Here is a 21468-nt window from a genome sequence, read left to right as displayed (position 1 = left end):
GATCATAACTTTAGTGACAAGAGGAGCCTGTCTTATCTAGGGTCACTGACTTGTAGTGTGTACCACCATGATGCCAAGATCTAAACCCTAATTTAAAAAGATCTAAAAATTATTTGATAGAAATTATTCCACTCCGAGGAAAGTAATCTAAAACTGGCATGAATTAGGACTGCACTGCAGCAAACCCAGTCCATGCGTTTCATGCAAAACGAGGTCTCCAAGGACCCAAGATGTCACTGCAGGTAACATCTGGTGTCAACGTTTCTGCATCTACTGTACAACCAGAAAGAAAGAGGGAGCATGGGGGAGACCTGTCAGGAAAAAAAAGCCGTACAGATTACCAGGTCTTCATGCAATAATGTGACCAAACGTGTCCGCTCCGCTGTCCTCCGACCCGACACCGGAGCAGACACGTTTGGTCAGACAAAAGACGGTCACAGATTTAACTGCACATTATGTAATTTATCAAACTGACAGAAGGTGAACTAGAAGCAGACAAGATAAACCTCACGAACAGGGAGTTAAAACCAGGCAGAACGAGCAAGGAAGCATTTAACATCTTGCAAATAAAAACCTTTTGTTGGGGAGAAGTTATTATTTTCTGCAAAAGGCAGCAATACCAGCTTCTGGTGCCAAGTGTATACTTACTTTTTTCACAGAAGAATATTACAATGCAGGGCAGTGGTGATGCATTCAAGTGCTCTTTTATCAACAATTTCTGAACATTGCTGCTGATGTTACTGTGTTTTATATTCCACAATGTTGCAATGGATGCTCTTACTCCTTAAATAATATCCAAGCAGCATGGAAAAACCAGCGTGATCATCTAAAGTCATAATTATGATACAAATTCTTACTTTTTTATGCATTTTAACACTCACGTGATGGTTTATTGATGTAAAGATGAAGCACAATGATCTAAAATTCAAGAAGCTTCTGCTTTTTATCGAAGGGGAAACGTACATTTTCTGGTCACATGCTTTGTGCATATTCCAACATCTGAACTGACATTAAATGAATACCTGCAAAGTTGCAGCGCGAGAGAAACCGAATAAAGTTAAGATACATAACGAGCCAGATGGGAACATTTTTCAAGAAACATCAGGACGCACTGTATGATACATCAAATGGCCAGTCTTATAGAGGCGGCTAGGCTTAGTCTGAATATCCAGATGTTTGATTTGTTAATTAAGTCTCCATGGTAGTTAATCACTGTGTTTTTCTATCTGACAACAGCAGGTAAGTAGAGGAGGATGACCCTAAAATATAAAGACCCGATGATCTGGGATGTGCAGAGACAGGCTGCATTTGTTCCCCTAATGTAGGAAAATCTGCCACGTAGCCAAAAAATAAATAAAAAAGTTGTTCCCTCAACAAAAGAAACATGGAAATCAGCTCAGGACAGAATTTACTGATTTTATTTTTTGTCAGTTTTCATTATAACCATGGCCCAGTTGCAGTGTAATGAAACAAGTAGTATTAAGCTAATGCCCATGTCCCCTCTAGTGGAGAGATGGAGCCTTACAGCTGCAAAACAGAGGCCAAGATGCATCAGGGAGTCTATCAAACGCACATTTTTTAAGAACAGACCTCAAAACATGTCACCCTCCTGACTTCATGATTGAGCAAACAGTGTGCGTGTGCATTAATGTGCATGGTAAGTGCATGTTAAACACTGGATCCAATTCTTCTCCTCCTTTTCAAGGAAGTGATTCCCATGACAAATTCGGTTCAGGATTAGGTGCATTAGCGAAATGTCACACATGCCCGTGTATGTCACACGAGGATTAAGTTATCTATATTTGCTCGCTAAAAAAACAGTTGTTTGTAATGATAAGGCTGACACACTTAATCGATTTGCCTGCGTTTTCCCTGACAGTCCAGATTAACAAGCAATAAGACTTTATTAGCAACATGCACCGAGTGCACACACGCATTTGCAAGGCATCAATTAAGTTCACATATGGTCGGAGTAATTATCGTTATAGATAACTGAAATGAAAGGGGAGATATCGATGTGGAAATAGGAGGGTGAGTTGCCCTGGAGAAAAGAGGAGCAGGGAGTGAGTGTTAAGGCCAGGGAGGGCTAGTAGCTGAGACGACGTAAGAAAACAACAGCAGCTGTTTTGCTCGTGGCTAAAAACAGGATTGAACAACAACATCATTTGCTGAGAAAATGATCCGGGAAAAGAGATTGTACCGACTCGAAGATAAGAAATTGGATGACTTAGATTGTCTCTTATGCTGAAGCTCGGTTGGATTGCTTTTAAAATGTATACTTTGAGCTTTTGTCTTTTCTTTTTAGGTCTGTGATGTTATTAATTCTGTAATTTTCTGTTTCTATATTAAAAACTAAAAAATTATCCGCACAATGCACGCTGGGAGTTGATAGAGGTCTGACGGATCATTTCCTTCTCAGAAAATGCTGATAATTCCCCAAATTGTTGTAGAACGCTGATGCATTCACTCTGATTGTACTACAATGACGTTACAGGCTAAATAACACTTGCGATTATTGCTGACTTGTACGCATTACGGCTGCAGCATCAACGTCTTCACAAAACACTAGCACACAGATATTATCTCGGCACAAAACTCTCTCCCGGAGCCTGCCAGCAAATGTGTGAGCCACCGCTCTGCCCTTGACTTGTATCCATTCATCCAAGCGTGCTGGATGGTTTAGTTAATTAAGCTTAATCTAGCCCCAGAGACAGATACGAGTGCTGTTACAGAGGCCCACTGAGCTGTCCCCATACACTCTTCTCCGGACCCCCCGTGGAGCCATCAGGGCCTCGCTGCTCAACCATGCTCAAGTACACTGACAGGGGCTCTGGAGGAGCACGTTGCATTTAATAAAGTTTAAAGATCTGGACCACAGAAAAAAAGGGGGCACCGCTATTTTAATATTTTAATTACTGAAAGAAGACGGCAGGCTCTAATTTTAAAGAAACACAACTTGGGTTGTTTATTTATTTATTTGATCAGTAATGTGCAGTATGTATTATTAGATGATAGCTCTGTGTCACATAGACACAAATAAATGGGGTCTATGTGATATGTGAAAAGAAATGTGTGTCTGATTCACAGTTACAGTGTGTGCATGCAGGAACGTTTCCTCGTTAAAGGAGCAATTTGTAAAACGGCATGTAAAAATAAGTTTCTCTAAAAGGGGTCACTTTTGTTTCTCAGTAACAGCCCTGAGGCATGTCTGTGAAGATTTTCAGTCAACAAGGTCATGGTATATCCAAAAAAATAAATAAATAAATAAAACAAGCTGAAACCAGGCCACCACCAGTCTTTTAGAACTGAAGAAGCTGCTTGGATGAAACGGTGAAACATCTTCAAGAAACTCTGCAGGTCCAGTTATGCTTGTTTCAACTTGTTTTTTGGATAGCCCTGAGATAGCCCTGTTTACATTTTCAATTGCACACACACATATTTGCACTGCTTATTTTATATTTTGTTGTATACGTACCTATTTTAAATTCTGCTTTTACGTTTTTTTTTATTATTATTTTTAACATTTTATACCTAGATATAAATTCTCAAGTAAAGTTACGGTAGAGTAAGTGTGAGTCCTTATTTTCACACCTTTTTTGCAGGGTCCCTTTTCTCCTCTTGGAGGATAAACATGTCAAATAAACATATGAACAATGAACACGTTTGTTGCATAAACCAAGTGGATCAGTATTCCACGATACACGGTGCGTTTACTGCACAGAGTCCGCTCTCAGTGGAGATACAGAAACAGCCGAGAAAGTCAGCTTCTCCATTCTATAAAAATATCTAGCATTGCTTCTACCCAATCCTCCATTTTTGGCACCTCTGTTTTTAGCCATTTCCTGGTGATGGCATTTTTAGCTGCCACCAGTGTTTTTTCGAAATGTGTATTTTTCTCCTGACCTCGTAAGCTCCTGGTTCTCTTTTCCCAAATATAAAGCTTCAAATGTAAATGGAAGTTGCTCTTCTTTACCTCCAGAAATGTGTAAATCCTGGATCTGTCACTCTGGGTGTCTGGTTCTTCTTGCCCGACTCACCTGCCAGGCTAGGCTCTTGATCTTCTCCAGGCCGCTCTGCGTAGGTTTCACCACCTTCACTTGAAACCCTCTCCTCTCACCTCTTCAGCCGTTTTGTAAACACAGATCTCTCCCTTATAGAACACCCGTAGTTTCACTGGAAATGGTGTTTGGAAGCGTATTTTCTTCTCTCATGAAAAGCAAAGAAGAATTTAATTATACGGGGAAGTGTGTTTCTATACTGTGCACATGACGATAAACTCTTTGAACCTGGAATTTTGTATAACTGGAGCAGATTGCATCATGATGTGCAATGCTATGGTGTACATATGTCTGTGTTTGAAAAGGATGGTATTTACACCAGTGTAGGTCAGAATAGAAATCATCCAACAACCAACCTATGTAATGATCTCCGGATAAGCTCTGCAGCATCTACTTGCTGAGGAGACCAGGCCTACAAGCCTCAGTGTTGCTTGAAGCCAGTGGCCAGCTGAGGGGATGTTGTGGCAGAGAGGGCATTGCAAGGTTAAAATCAGCTGGCCTGACCTTCCATCCATCCAGATCGTCAACAGTCACTTACCAACAGTTTCATTCATTGATTATCTTTCCTTCAACATGACTGACCAGTGGTCAGAATCATGGACTATGGGAAAAAAAACTAACAAAAAAAAAAAGCACTCTCATATCTACAATGACTCACTATCTCACCCTCTGGTATAAAGTGGTATTGCACCAGGATACTGGCTGCAATGGCTAAGACTAGCTGGTTAGTGTGTGAACCGCAGGCAAAAGATCTGTTTGTTTGTTTTTCATGTTTTACTCTGTTAATAATTTTAGTTGAATTCCAAACTTTCTTCAACAATCCCTTCAACTGTAGTTAAATGCACCGATAAAGGCAGAAACTAAACAGAAGAGGACATAAATAAAAGGCGTAACATCTGCTCTATCTGTTATGTATACCCACATAAATATGAAAAAGGCTTGTTTGACCTGCACATGTAATTGAATCATACCATGATTAATTAACACACTTCAGCTAATGTTAATCAGTGTATGTGCATTAAAGGAGATCTCTCTCTCATCATTTTATGATTTGGTGCCATTTTATTTGGAGCTGGATTACAGATTATGTCTTTAAAAGCAGATTGACATCAGAGGTAGTCAGATTTACGAGTACGCTTCCACATTGTTGAGTTAAACATCAACAATTACAGCACAGACATCAGTGTACATGATTAAAATGATAAAACAAAACAACTAGAAATCACATAGCTTCATAATTACGATTCCCTTCTCTTTTGCAAATAAATGACAAGAAGAAATGATCATTGACAGTACTTGTATTTTTTTTGGATTGATTTGTTCAACACAGTTAAAAAAAATCATACTGTAAGAATATCATATGATGATTTCTTTGAGAACTACAACTGATAATGTACATTTGTTTTAATTAATTTGTAGCTATGTGTCTCTTTTCAGTCATTTGAAACAACAATTTGGTGAAATTATCCTTCCTCTTTTGTACAAAGCAAAATTTCCGTGTCAGCTTTGCGGCTTCCTGTGAATTTTGTAAAATCATGATGTGTGGCTAGAAAGGACAGTAATAGTTATCTTTTGTCTTTTATAAACAATTTCAAGTGGTAGACTGGCACAGTTACCCTCTGAGACCAGAAAGCTTGACTCAGATTACATCTAATCATAAAATATGTTCATCAGTATTTCCTCATTCTCAGAGCATTTAGACAGGAGCAATGGTTGGTTGTGAGACAGTATGTACATGGGTTAAAGAGACTGAAATTAAATTGTCACCGGCTTCATCTCTTCTTTGTGATGACGTGTTACATGAGATGTGGAGATGCCTTCTAAACCTTTGTGCTCCAAATATATGGAACAGAGGGTTCAGGCAGCAGTGGATGTCGACCAGGGCATGAGTGATATAGTGAATCCATTCACTGTATTCAAGAAAACCCATGTGCATCAGGGACACATTAAACTCTGTGATGTAGTACGGCGCCACACAGACAAAAAAAACAAAAGTTATTCCTAATATCACTCTCGAAGGCTGGTGAAGTCTGTTTATCCTCCGCTGTGTGACAGTTATCCACATGTGAAAATGGCATAATGTAATGATAAGAAAAGGAATGAGAAAGAAAAGGCTATTCTCAGTGCAGAGGATAAAGAGATACACTATATTACCAAAAGTATTCGCTCACCTGCCTTTACTCATTCTATGAACTGAAGTGCCATCCCATTCCTAACTCATAGAATTCAATATGATGTCGGTCCACCTTTTGCAGCTATTACAGCTTCAACTCTTCTGGGAAGACTGTCCACAAGGTTGAGGAGAGTGTTTATAGGAATTTTTGACCATTCTTCCAAAAGCGCATTGGTGAGGTCACACACTGATGTTGGTCGAGAAGGCCTGGCTCTCAGTCTCCGCTCTAATTCATCCCAAAGGTGTTCTATCGGGTTCAGGTCAGGACTCTGTGCAGGCCAGTCAAGTTCATCCACACCAGACTCTGTCATCCACGTCTTTATGGACCTTGCTTTGTGCACTGATGCACAGTCATGTTGGAAGAGGAAGGGGCCCGCTCCAAACTGTTCCCACAAGGTTGGGAGCATGGAATTGTCCAAAATGTTTTGGTATCCTGAAGCATTCAATGTTCCTTTCACTGGAACTAAGGGGCCAAGCCCAGCTCCTGAAAAACAACCCCATACCATAATTCCTCCTCCACCAAATTTCACAGTTGGCACAATGCAATCTGAAATGTACCGTTCTGCTGGCAACCTCCAAACCCAGACTCGTCCATCAGATTGCCAGATGGTAAAGCGTGATTCATCACTCCAGAGAACGCGTCTCCACTGCTCTAGAGGCCAGTGGCGGCGTGCTTTACACCATTGCATCCGACGCCTTGCATTGCACTTGGTGATGTGTGGCTTGGCTGCAGCTGCTCGGCCATGGAAACCCATTCCATGAAGCTCTCTGCGTACTGTACTTGGGCTAATCTGAAGGTCACATGAAGTTTGTAGCTCTGTAGCAATTGACTGTGCAGAAAGTCGGCGACCTCTTTGCACTATGCGCTTCAGCATCCGCTGACCCCTCTCCGTCACTTTACGTGGCCTACCACTTCGTGGCTGAGTTGCTGTTTTTCCCAAACGCTTCCATTTTGTTATAATAGAGCTGACAGTTGACTGTGGAATATTTAGGAGCGAGGAAATTTCACGACTGGATTTGTTGCACAAGTGGCATCCTATGACAGTTCCACGCTGGAATTCACTGAGCTCCTGAGAGCAGCCCATTCTTTCACAAATGTCTTGTTTCACAGTCTGCATGCCTGAGTGCTTGAATTTATACACCTGGGGCCAGGCCAAGTGAGTAGAACACCTGATTCTGATCATTTGAATGGGTGAGCGAATACTTTTGGTAATATAGTGTATGTAGTCACTGAGTTTGTCATCGTTACACATACTACTTCCGTATCAGGAATGTCCACAACCCTGCTATTCACACATATGTTGGTGCTTGCAGCAGCACACACAAGCCACATCACAACGTAAACCACAGATTTACCTGTGCGCTGTGCAGGCAGACGCGAAGCATGGACTAGAGTTACATAGCGATGCAATGTCATGGCAGTGAGAATCGACGGAAAGCTGTTCATGGCCCAGAAAAATAGATCCTTGCATGACTCCACAGGCCCACTCCCCAAAGATCCAGCCATGGAGTTGATTACAGGCCATAAAGGGAAGAGGCACGGTAATGCAAAGGTTGGAAGCTGTGAGTTGGAGAAGTAAGCTATCAGATGTGGTCCTCCAAGCTTGTTCCCTCAGAAGGACCCCCAGCAGGAAGCTGTTTCCAGCCATGCTGATACAGAAGATGATGATTGAGGTCACACTAGCGTAAATTCTGAATGGTGATTGCTCAAATTCAAATTCGTCCAGCAAGATTTCACTGTCATTATTCAGGGTCATGTCGCAATAGTCACCGCATAAGTCCATTCTGTACTTGTTGAGGTCTATATAAGTATCTGGAATAAAAGTCAATGGATAATGCCTTAAACTTCAAGCAAAAATTAAACATTAATGACAGTCACTGACACGGTAAGTATTTTGTTTCAGACATATCAAGTTAGCCTGCACGCAACAGTTTCAGACTTATATTTTGTATTTTGCAACTACTATTGACAGAATTTCAATCAGTACTTTCAAGTGTCACTACATGGTTTCGAATTCGGAGCAGTTTTCTTCATTTTCCGTCCAAATTCTCAAATTAAAAATATATGAATACATATGTTGTGACATGATTTAGAAATAAAAATTTAAATAAATATGTGACCTTACCTCGTACTTGCACTCAGTGTCACTTCTGTCTTATGTCGTCTGCATGACAAAAATTTCACTCCTTTTTGGAGCACAGAAAAGTGCTGCCACAGCTAAATTTAAAATCCAGCCTATTATAACGCGACACAAGTTTTCATTGAAAAGAGAAGTGAAAACAGACATTACTGGCTTGAAGTAAATATTATTTATTACAGTTACAGCAAGCATTCAAAAAGCATTTATTACTGTACATGTCAACATCACTTTTAACACACTTTTGTGCAGCTTTTACTCGACTCACAGAAAAGAAACAAAAACAAAAATACAGTCAGACCTGTGACCAACATTTCATATCAGCAGTCCTCCTTTGGATTGCTGTGCAAACGTGACAGCAGAGGTTTGTGCTGTATAAACTGCATACGTGCTGTGCCTGGTGCTTCTTTCCGAGGGCTTCCCCCACATACTCTCAAGGTGCAAAAGACGCAACAAGTGTCTTCGCATCTTTTGTGAGAGCATGTACAGCAAAGGGTTCATAAAACAGTGAGAGAAGGCCAATATGCGACAGATTTCATAGGCGACGTGTAACTGCTCCTGTGCCTCACAGGCTTCGGGTTTATAGAGCCTCTTGATGAAAAGCAAAAAGCTGTACGGTCCCCAGCAGATGAAGAAGGCTGCAACGATACACAACACCACGACTACTGTCCTGTGCTTTTTTCTGTTTGAAGCCTGCACAACTGTCTTGAGGATGCCAGAAAAGCAGACGATAATTATGGCAAATGGGAGGAAGAAAAGCAGTGACGCTTGGAGATAATATCCCACATCAACATCAGAACCATCAGAAGAAATCTCACATGTGTATTCACCGAACAATTCCTCCGTCTGTATAGAGATAGCATCACTCAGGGATGCAACAATGCTGATGACCCAAGCACCTACACAGGCACCTATTAAACACGTCTTCCTGGTCACACGGTTGCCCGGGCAGTTGTGCAGCACCACTGTCACAAACCGATCCACAGTCATGGCAGTCAGGAGAATGACGCTGCTGTACAAGCCGACAAAGTAGGCTGCGGTCATGAATTTGCACAAAAAGTCCCCGAAGATCCAGTGGTGAAGCTGATAGACGCCCCAGAACGGAAGCGTGATGGTGAATACCAAATCCGAGCAAGCCAGGTTCAGGACGAATATGTTTGTGACATTTTTCAGGCTCTCGTAGGCAACAACGACGAACAAGAGGAGGGAGTTGGTAATCACACTGATGATGAAGATGAAGATGAAGAAGGCACCGTTGATAGTTGAAAAGTCAAAAAATTCACAGATATATTCACCGTGATCTGCGTCATTCCCTCCTTCATCGGTCAGTGTAGAGTTCATTGTAGATTCTCTGTGAAATATGAGCACAAAACTAAAACAGTCGCAGTGAAATTAAACAGATTTCTAAAACCTGTCACTGATGATTTGTGATTTAGAAAAGCTAAGCTGTGTTCAGGATTGTAATCGAGGACAAAATGTGGAGAGCCACGACAAGAAGCACCGAGCTACTTACCACATCATCTGCATGCAAGAGTTTCCTGCTCAGTGCAGGAAAGTCTGAGACATAAGAGGATAACAGTTCCTCTTTTTTTTTTTTTTTTTTTTTTCGCAGAAATCCAAAGATGATGTGTCATTGACTGTAACAAAAACCATTAACTGCCAACTTTTTGTGATGAAAACAAGAAGACAAAGTTATCTTTCAATAAATATAACTGGTATGTCTTTAGGTTTTAATGACAAACTAAAAACAGTTTTACACAAAGAACGCTCCAATAATTCAAGTAGAGCATCATAGGCACAATGTTGTAGGCTGCTCTAATTGAAACAAAGACAGAAGTGAAATCATCTGAAACTTTTATTTGATTATAAAGCATGAGATAACACTGATGATAGTATAATGTGAAAATGAACACAAGTGACAAAAGGTTAAAAACCCTAATGAAAATTTGATTATTAAAAAAACTTAATCAAAGTGAATTAACTGATACAATGTACAGTAGTCATTCATTCATTCATTCATTCATTCATCTTCTGTAACCGCTTGTTCCTGTTAAGGGTCGCAGGGGTCTGCTGGAGCCTATCCCAGCTGTCATTGGATGAGAGGCAGGGGTACTCCCTGGAAAGGTCACCAGTCTATTGCAGGGCTTGTACAGTAGTCAATTAAATGCAATTAATACAGCATGCATGCCAAAGTAACAGAACAGTAACATCGTAGTCTGTTTGACTGTAATCACACTTAATTACAAGATGAAAAGTGCATGAAATAAAGCCCTGTGCTTCTTATTCTCTGTACATCAAGTACACCCTTCCACTTGTGTGTAGCAGAACTCCTCTCACCATGAATTCTCTGTGAATCTAATATCTGCATGTTGCAGCAGAAACTAAGCCCTGCTGTTAGCTGTGGTTATATGACTAAAGCGAATCCTTACACGAAGCTAATATGCTAATGGTTAACATACTTTGTTTAGCATCTTGTTCTGCAGCCTGTTCCCCTCATAAGTGGTTGTTTCACATCCTGATGTGTTAAACTAAATGGCGAACAAGCACAATAGTGTAAGCTGCCTAATTTACAATAGTATTTTATTAATATGAGTTTGAGCGTGTGCTGTTTAAGAGTGGATATAATGTACAGTCATTTCAGAACTAACATTATTGAAATAAAGACAAAAAATTAAAAAATTATTAATCTAAATAAGAAAAAAAACACCTTTTAGTCCAACTCAGGAGTGTTCAACCTTTCAAAAGTAGTTAGCCCCAGTGCTAACTTCAGGTAAACAGACTTAATGAGCTATTTCTTGATTCGTTTAATTAAACAGTTGTAACTGTATCTCTGTTCACCAAATGGAAACTATCACAAGTTTCGCAATTTGAACAATATCTTACACTAAATTACTTGACGTGAAAAGTTTCCTAATTTCCCTATTTTTTTTCCACTACATCGAAAACTCCTCAGCGCTTGTTACTGATATGATCGTCAATCGGTTTGGGCGACTGTTGTTGCTGCTGTTGCTGCTGCAGCTGCTTCTGTTGTTGCGGCCCAAGCTCTTCAGCATTTTCTTCAGGTGGTTTTTGAATTTAACCCCCACGAACATGTAAAACACAGGGTTGAGGCAGCAGTGTGAAAAGGCAAGGAGTCGGCTAAAGGCAAAGGCGTAATCCAGCCTTTTGTATGCTTCACAATTTTCAGATATGCTGTACCTTTGAACATATTGGGGAAAATAATACAATGACTGTAGAAACATTACTACATTGTAAGGCACCCACTCTACAAGGAAAACAATCATAAGAATAAAAATGAGCTTCAAAGTTTTGTGTCGTCTTCTTTGGGCAGTGGGACGCATCAACCTGCACATGATCTGAGAATAGCAAAATATGAACACCACTGAACTCAGCAAGAAGAGGATATTCTGCATGTAGATTGCCCATAAGGTCCAGTTTGAATCCTGAAACACACATTGATTCGATTCTTTGACTTCGGTGCCAATAAAGGCTGGACTGGCAATAATGATACTCACTACCCAAATAACCACGGATGTTACAACAGAGTAGAAGCCTGTGGTGGTCACAATGTCAGACAAAGGGTACATGACAGCTACATACACTATATTACCAAAAGTATTCGCTCACCCATTCAAATGATCAGAATCAGGTGTTCTAATCACTTGGCCTGGCCCCAGGTGTATAAATTCAAGCACTCAGGCATGCAGACTGTGAAACAAGACATTTGTGAAAGAATGGGCCGCTCTCAGGAGCTCAGTGAATTCCAGCGTGGAACTGTCATAGGATGCCACTTGTGCAACAAATCCAGTCGTGAAATTTCCTCGCTCCTAAATATTCCACAGTCAACTGTCAGCTCTATTATAACAAAATGGAAGCGTTTGGGAAAAACAGCAACTCAGCCACGAAGTGGTAGGCCACGTAAAGTGACGGAGAGGGGTCAGCGGATGCTGAAGCGCATAGTGCAAAGAGGTCGCCGACTTTCTGCACAGTCAATTGCTACAGAGCTACAAACTTCATGTGACCTTCAGATTAGCCCAAGTACAGTACGCAGAGAGCTTCATGGAATGGGTTTCCATGGCCGAGCAGCTGCAGCCAAGCCACACATCACCAAGTGCAATGCAAGGCGTCGGATGCAATGGTGTAAAGCACGCCGCCACTGGCCTCTAGAGCAGTGGAGACGCGTTCTCTGGAGTGATGAATCACGCTTTTCCATCTGGCAATCTGATGGACGAGTCTGGGTTTGGAGGTTGCCAGGAGAACGGTACATTTCAGATTGCATTGTGCCAACTGTGAAATTTGGTGGAGGAGGAATTATGGTATGGGGTTGTTTTTCAGGAGCTGGGCTTGGCCCCTTAGTTCCAGTGAAAGGAACATTGAATGCTTCAGGATACCAAAACATTTTGGACAATTCCATGCTCCCAACCTTGTGGGAACAGTTTGGAGCGGGCCCCTTCCTCTTCCAACATGACTGTGCACCAGTGCACAAAGCAAGGTCCATAAAGACGTGGATGACAGAGTCTGGTGTGGATGAACTTGACTGGCCTGCACAGAGTCCTGACCTGAACCCGATAGAACACCTTTGGGATGAATTAGAGCGGAGACTGAGAGCCAGGCCTTCTCGACCAACATCAGTGTGTGACCTCACCAATGCGCTTTTGGAAGAATGGTCAAAAATTCCTATAAACACTCTCCTCAACCTTGTGGACAGTCTTCCCAGAAGAGTTGAAGCTGTAATAGCTGCAAAAGGTGGACCGACATCATATTGAATTCTATGAGTTAGGAATGGGATGGCACTTCAGTTCATAGAATGAGTAAAGGCAGGTGAGCGAATACTTTTGGTAATATAGTGTAGCAGTGTGCTGTCATCAAGATGAGGAGGATACCACTGCTGTAGAAGCCAATGTAGAAGATGGAGTTCACTACTTTGCATGCGGACTCCCCTAAGCCCATCCATACATGTGGTAGTAGGCCCAGAAGGGCAGACCTGTGGTGAAGAGGAGATCCGATAGGGCAAGGTTCAAGATTAAAGTGTTGGTGAGGGATTTGAGATTCTCATACTTGACCAGGATCACAAGGACCAGGATGTTTCCGAACAGACTGAGGACCACCACAATGGAGAAAAACACTGAAGTGAAGATCTGCCCAAACTTTATGATGCTCGTTTTATTACATATTTCATCCTCGTAATCATAATCAAGGGTTGTTTCACAGCTGCTGCTTGTAGAAATTATGTTTTCAGAGAAATATTCAGATGAATCCATTTTCCTAAAAGCAAGAAGAGGACAGGCAAATTAAAACAGTTCTGCTAGATGTAAATCAAACAGATGAAATTAGTCATAATTAATTGAACAGATGTAAATGTAAAATGTAAATGTACTTTACTTATATAGCACCTTACAACGACCCACAGGTGAACCAAGGTGCTTTATGAAAGATTAAACAACGATTTAAAACAATACACCGGAAAACAAGTAACATTAGTACTACTACTAGTATTAGTAAAACAAAGCTAAAAAAAAAAAAAAAAATAAATCAGAGGATAAAAAATAAAATAAAAATAGAATAAAAATAAATAAAATAAATATAAAAGTGTCGCATGTCACTGGGGAGCTTATTCCAGAGTCTAGGTGCAGCAACTTGAAAGGCTCGGTCAACCCAGTGTTTAAGTTTTGACCTCGGCACTTCCAACATGAGTTGCTTTGACGACCTCAAAGCTCTACCGCGCTCACAAACGATCAGCATCTTAGACAAATAAGATGGGTGAGGCCGTTAAGAGCTTTAAAAACAAACATTAAAAGTTTAAAATCAATTCTAAAATGGACCGGGAGCCAATGGAGGGAATAAAGGATAGGAGTGATGTGCTCTCTTCTTTTAGTTTTAGTTAAAAGACAGGCAGCTGCATTTTGCACAAGCTGAAGCAGCCAACAGAGGACTGGGAGACACCAATATACAGGCCATTGTAGTAGTCCAGTCTGGAACCTATTAGGGCGTGAATAGCCTTTTCGAGGTCATTACAAAACTTCATTGGATTTAATATACATGAATCTAAATGTATTATACTTTTGATATGTGACTACATTTTGATTGCATGGGCTATCATAAAATGCATCATGGCGGTTTGGTTAATGTAAACTACAAAAAGTATGTTTGCACACTTCTAGTAGCCTAATATTCAACCATGAACATAGCCTTGAAAATCTAGGGCAATGGATGTCATGCCAAAAGGTTGTTATTAAAAACATAAAAACTGGTTTCTTTTCATCGCTAGATTCTGACTGACGGCAGAAACATCCCACCATTTCAGTCTATAAAAATGAGCACAGAAAATACTACCAAAATAGTACTAAATTCAAACCTGTGGGAGTCTCTCTCTCTGAAATTACAATATTACCATAACTTATAGAAATGATGGTTACATTTCATTATGTTTCAAAGAGAAATATGGCCATCCTCTATTTATTACACGAGTCAGTTGTGATGTCTAAAATTCTGATATATCAGCTGGACAAACATTTGCGTTCCCAGTGGGACTGCAAATGTTGACTTCACAGTTAAATAACCAAAGCATTCATGTAGGACAGTAGTGCACAACATGAAAACGATATTAAAGGCTTTGAAACTTTTAGTGATGTTGCAAATTCTTCTGCAGAAATTTACACTGAAAAAAAAAGTCACCACCAAACAAAAAAAGTCACCCACTCTAATATTTCACTGGATCGCTTTGTATTTTGCAACTCCTATTGACAGAATTTCAATCAGTACTTTCAAGTGTCACTACATGGTTTTGAATTTTGAGCAGTTTTCTTCATTTTCCGTCCAAATTCTCAAATTCAAAATATATGAATACATATGTTGTGACATGATTTAGAAACAAAAATGAAAATAAATATGTGACCTTACCTCGAACTTGCACTCAGTGTCACTTCTGTCTTATGTCGTCTGCGTGACACAAATTTCACTCCTTTTTGGAGCACAGAAAAGTGCTGCCACAGCTAAATTTAAAATCCAGCCTATTATAATGCGACACAAGTTTTCATTGAAAAGAGAAGTGAAAACAGACATTACTGGCTTGAAGTAAATATTATTTATTACAGTTACAGCAAGCATTCAAAAAGCATTTATTATTGTATATGTCAACATCACTTTTAACACACTTTTGTGCAGCTTTTACTCAACTCGCAGAAAAGAAAACATTCCCGGTGGGACTGCAAATGTTGACATCACAGTTAAATAACCAAAGCATTCATGTAGGACAGTAGTGCACAACATGAAAACGAAATTAAAGGCTTTGAAACTTTTAGTGATGTTGCAAATTCATCTGCAGAAATTTACACTGAAAAAAAAAGTCACCACCAAAAAAAAAAAGTCACCCACTCTAATATTTCACTGGATCGCTTTTAGCTTTGATTACAGCACACATTCTCTGTGGCATTGTTTCCATAAGCTTCTGCAACGTCACCAGATTTATTTCCGTCCAGTGTTGCATTAATTTTTCACCAAGATCTTGTATTGATGATGGGAGAGTCTGGCCACTGCACAAAGCCTTCTCCAGCACGTCCCAAAGATTCTCAATGGGGTTAAGGTCTGGACTCTGTGGTGGCCAATCCACGTGTGAAAATGATGTCTCATGCTCCCTGAACCACTCTTTTAACAATTTGAGTCCGATGAATCCTGGCAATATGCCCGTGCCATCAGGAGCAGAAGAACAAATCCATTGATGGAATAACCTGGTCATTCAGTATATTCAGGTAGTCAGCTGACCTCATTCTTTGGGCGCATAATGTTGCTGAACCTAGACCTGAGCAATTGCAGCCACCCCAGATCATAGCACTGCCCCCACAGGCTTGTAGACAGTAGACACTAGACATGATGGGTGCATCACTTCATCTGCCTCTCTTCTTACCCTGATGCGATGGTTCCCCACTATCCTTCCAGGATTTTAATAATACGTTGGACAGTTCTTAACCCAGTTTTAGTAGTTTCTACAATCTCCTTAGATGTTTTCTCTGCTTGATGCATGCCAATGATTTGACCCTTCTTTTCCAAGACCACAGGATGTGTCTTCAGACATGGTTGTTTAAGAAATGAGAAGCTACTCATTGCATCAGTTGGGGTTCAATAACTTGTTGCCAGCTGAAAGATAATCACCCATGCAGTAATTATCCAATAGGAGGCTCGTACCCATTTGCTCAGTGAAATCCAGGAGGCGACTTTTTTTTTGGCCAGGCAGTGTACAATTACCATTGACCCTGTCTTCATCTAATAACTGAAAAATATGGAAATGTACTCTACCTGCAGAAGTGTTGTGCACCAACAAATGTCTTCAAAAAAGTGTCTCGGTTAACCAGGATTTGAACTTAAGTACCTGCCACAAGTGGAACAGAAACCCCTGCGCACCTATGACGGTATTAGGGGGTATAAGGGGGTTTCAGTTCTGATAAAATATGTTCCCTGTTCTAACTGTTCATGCTTCTGTCTGTGTGCATACACTTTGGGTTATATGTTATACGATATGTTATACCAGAATTACAAAAACAAATTGACACAATCTTTTGGTTTTTTTTGGTCAGAGATGAAGTATTTTTATTAGTGATTAATCGCAGCATTAATCGGAGTAATTAGTCAATCTTTCAGATTATAAATTGTCACAAAATTGTGAAAAATGCCCACAGTTAAGTGGGAGTCTAATATGCATGTCCACAGATGCCCGATCAAATATATTTTAATTACACTGTGAAAGAAAAACAAGAAACAATTTTATAAACTCTTCATATCTTCATATCAAATCTTCCAAGGTTTACAAGGAACACTAAAAACTGATGTGTCTATTATTACAATAATATGCATTTTTTTATTACCACAAAGTATCCTCAATGCCACTTTCTTTGACCTATATTTTCTATATTATATATATATATATATATATATATATATACAGCAACACTGTGTTAATGGCAGCGTTAAGGAAACAAATACTCAGGACAGACAAACAACAACATACTGAAAAAAATGTTTCAGACCTCCTGAAGAAATGTCTAAGATCTGTTTTATTTTATTGTTTGTTTTTTTTTTGTTTGTTTTTTTCATCTTGGACATCTTCAAAAATGAATCAAGAGTCATAGGATGTTTCAAGTCTTTGATCATCAGACGCCGTCATCTGGCGAGCCAGCCAGGAGGGATCAGCCCGCATCTAGTGTCAGAGTAAATGTGGACCACACCTCTTGATACACAGCTCCAGTGATGTTTTTTTAGCACCATTAGTTATGTTTTTGGTGGCTGCTCTCTCCTGCAATCCTCTGACGCCAAGGAGGCTGATTGGCTGAGTACTGGCCTGCAAAGCCCCTGTCACAGGGCCCCTGTGAGCTAAGCTCTCTGCAGGCCTTCCACCCATTCCTTTCGCACTGTTAATGTCTTTTTGTTTGTTTGTTTGCTTTGAATATGCCTAATTGATAAAATCCAGTAAAATATACGACAATAAAATGAAGACCATGGACTCATCAATCAATCAATCTTTATTTATAAAACACTTGTGCTGCACACAGACATGAGAATATAAAAACACAAAGAAAAATTAAAAACAAGATTTAAATCATAAAACCAATCAAACCATCTAAACAATAAGAACCAACATCTCATGGTGAGTTAAAAGCCAAAGAGAAAAAAATATGTTTTAAGAGAGGATTTAAAATGAGGAAGACAGTCGGCCTGTCTAATGTGCAAAGGCAAATTGTTCCACAGTTTGGGGCCAGCAACTGCAAAGGCGCGGTCACCTGTCACCTTCCTCTTTCTCTGTGGGACAACCAACAATGACTGATCGGCCGACCTAAGAGAGCGTGAGGGAGCATACCGCTGGAGCAACTCGGACAGATACTGAGGAGCAATGTCATGAATACATTTAAATACAAATAAAAGAATTTTAAAATCAATCAGACAGGGAGCCAATGAATTTCCACTAAAATTGGGGTAATGTGATCGTGCTTTTTGGTACCAGTTAAAAGTCGAGCAGCAGCGTTTTGAATCAGATGTAATCGAGACAGTGACATCTGGCTGAGCCCAACATAAAGTGCACTGCCGTAGTTTAAGCGAGTTGTGATAAAAGCATCACCTAAACACCACCGTGAAGGAGGCCAGACAGCGTCTCCACCTCCTCAGACACCTCAGAGACTTTAAGCTCCCTCTCAAGGTGCTCAGGATCTTTTACACCTGCACCATAGAGAGCATCACCACCTGGATGGGTAACTGCACCAGGCAGTTACTTCGAGGCCCTCAGAAGGGTGGTCCGTTCAGGTCTGGTCCCTCCCCAACCTGCAGGACATTTATACTAAACATTGCAGGTTAAGGGCCGAGAAGATCCTGGAACAGCCCAGTCACCTCGGACACTCTTACTTCTCCCTACTGCCGTCAGGCCGGCGTTTCTGCTGTTCGAGGACAAAGACTGAGAGGCTGAAGAAGTGGTTCTATCGTCATGCCATGACTTTTGTAAAAAGGAATGCAATGGTTCCCAGATCCTCCAGAACCTATCCGTTTTGTGATTAAGGTCATGGGTCAACTTCTCGAGAGGAATAAGAGCAGAAATCTGTGATATCCACATGCTGACTGTAGGGGCCTGGGGAGTTGACCACCGCAGTAAGATAAATTTTTTAGCCAAAAACAAAAGATTTATCAACAGAGATTTAGTGTCCGTGCCTGAGAAATTATCTGGAACATGGTTAAGTAGACAGAAAGAGGGAGTCAACAAAAACTGTTTACCGGTGACCTCCTGGATTACAGAGTGGACCCCCTTCCAGAAATTCTGGATACGGTCACATGACCAAAACAAATGGATAAATGTACCTTTGTGTATATTACATTTATAACAAAGGTTGGAGGTGTCAGGGAACATTCTCTGGAGGCAAACAGGAGTGTAATAAGTTCGGTGAAAAAATGTAAAATTCTGTTCATGTATAGAGATTGAAGTACATTTAGGGAAAACCCCACTGCAGATTTTGTCCCAGTCTACAGGATTAAACGTCACCTCCAGGTCGCGCTCCCACAACAACTTCAGAGAGTCATAGCCTGAAGAATCAGCATAAATTAGTGAAGTGTAAATCTTGGAAATCAATCCTTTGGGAGATTTGGGCAGAACTATAGTGTTTTCCAGCTCTGACAGTCTCATGCGGATCCCGCCTGTCCTCAGGAGAGACCCTATAAAATGACGAATCTGGAGATACTTATAAAAATCTTTGTGGGGAATATTAAAATCAGCCCTGATTTGCTCAAATGACTTAACAGAGTCGGAGACCAACAGGTCAGTGATGTTTGATAGGCCCTTAGATGTCCACTCCCTCAAACCGATACTCCTAATCTGTGCTGGCAAGTCTGGATTCAGAGCCAGGGGAGAATAGAGAGACGACAGGGGGAATATGCAGGTATTTCTTCACATCTCGCCAAACCAGTAGTGTGTTATAAACAATTATGTTGTTCATGAGATGGTGTAACTGATCTAAATTATTAATAAAAGGAAGCCTTCTGGGATAACAGAATAGTGATTCAAAACCCAACCATAATGAATCTTTCCTGTTCATAAACCAATTTGACATTGTTTTAAGTTGTGCAGACCAGTAATATAATTGTAAATTGGGCAGGGACAAGCCACCCAGATCCTTTGGCTTGGTAAGTGTAGAGAACTTAACTCTTTGGTGTTTGTTGTTCCAAATATAGCGAGAAATGTGAGAATTCAGTGACTTAAAAAAGGCAGGGGTTAAATAGCACAGGAGATTCTGAAATACATAGTTCAATCGAGGGAGAATATTCATCTTCATAGTGTTGATTCTCCCAAGGAGTATCGTAGAAACCGGACCAAGATGCTTCTCGGGGGCTTGTCTGGAGCCGGAGCGGGAGCCAGGGCTCGGTGGGCGCGTTCAATCTCCAGCGAGGGATAGTCAGCAGGTAGGCCGACTAAAGCCGGTAAAGTTGTCTGGAGAAAGTCCGCAAGGGGGATGTTGCCCTCCGTTTTCTCTGGAAGGTTGATCATTTTCAGGTTTTTACGTCGGCCACGGTTTTCTAAGTCATCAATTTTCAGCTGCAATTGCTCCACCGTGTTTTCCAAGGCGGCTATGAAGGTGCCGTGCGCGCTGTGGCTGTCCTCTGTAGCGGAGACCCTCTCCTCAACCTCATCCATGCGCTTTTCCAGGTCCGTCACTCGGTTGGAGAGAGCTGATAGCGAGCCCTCCCCCGAGGTGACAGATACTTTTATTTCGTTTAGCGCAACGTCAATAGTGTCCAGGCAAGCACCAACTGATTCATCCATGTCGTTCACGCAGGAGGCCACAGACTTCACTTCAGCTAAGATCTCCTCCATAGTTGCATGATCAGCTAGCGTTAGCTCCAAAGTGCTAGCAACACCTTGCTTAGCCTCACCTGGGACACGTGAGACCACCTGTTGAACAGTTTTCTTCTTAACGGTGGGGTCCGAAGATGAAAAAATGGGAAAATCCTTGTCTCGCTGCGGTCTAGGCATCACTAAAGTACGGTTCAGCTGATATTATTAAGTTTACTTGGAGAAATTCACAGAATTATTTAAAGCCTGGAGCGGAGAAAAGTCTCAAGCGTCCATCGTGATCTGGATCACGTGACCCTCCTCGGCACGCAACAGTTTCAGACTTATATTTTGTATTTTGAAACTCCTATTGACAGAATTTCAATCAATACTTTCAAGTGTCACTACATGGTTTTGAATTTTGAGCAGTTTTCTTCATTTTCTGTCCAATTCTCAAATTCAAAATATATGAATACATATGTTGTGACATGATTTAGAAATAAATATTTAAATAAATATGTGACCTTACCTCGTACTTGCACTCAGTGTCACTTCTGTCTCACAAATTTCACTCCTTTTTGAAGCATAGAAAAGTGCTGCCACAGCTAAATTTAAAATCCAGCCTATTATAACGCAACACAAGTTTTCATTGAAAAGAGAAGTGAAAACAGACATTACTGGCTTGAAGTAAATATTATTTATTACTGTTACAACAAGCATTCAAAAAGCATTTATTACTGTACATGTCAACATCACTTTTAACACACTTTTGTGCAGCTTTTACTCGACTCGCAGAAAAGA

At 40.7% G+C, this 21468-nt stretch overlaps 2 protein-coding genes across 2 annotated transcripts; both read right to left on the bottom strand.

Moving 5' to 3' along the window:
• Positions 1 to 8306: 8306 nt before the first annotated feature.
• LOC311488835 (chemokine XC receptor 1-like) lies at positions 8307 to 9917 on the bottom strand. The gene has a single exon (XM_084545687.1). The coding sequence runs from the start codon at positions 9708 to 9710 to the stop codon at positions 8685 to 8687; it is 1026 nt and encodes a 341-aa protein (XP_084401813.1). The 5' UTR covers positions 9711 to 9917; the 3' UTR covers positions 8307 to 8684.
• A 1093-nt stretch (positions 9918 to 11010) lies between these two features.
• Positions 11011 to 13630, bottom strand: LOC311489908 (chemokine XC receptor 1-like; the record flags this gene model as incomplete). Its single annotated transcript, XM_084547219.1, is given in 3 exon segments — positions 11011 to 11970; positions 13223 to 13315; positions 13318 to 13630. Coding segments are annotated over 3 exon segments (1074 nt in total). The 3' UTR covers positions 11011 to 11302.
• Positions 13631 to 21468: the final 7838 nt, after the last annotated feature.

This window comes from Chelon labrosus (genome assembly GCF_963514085.1).
Source record: "Chelon labrosus genome assembly, chromosome: 6".
NCBI lineage: Eukaryota > Metazoa > Chordata > Actinopteri > Mugiliformes > Mugilidae > Chelon > Chelon labrosus.
The sequence above is the reverse complement of the archived record's forward strand: the minus strand, read 5'-3'. Positions and strand labels throughout refer to the sequence as shown.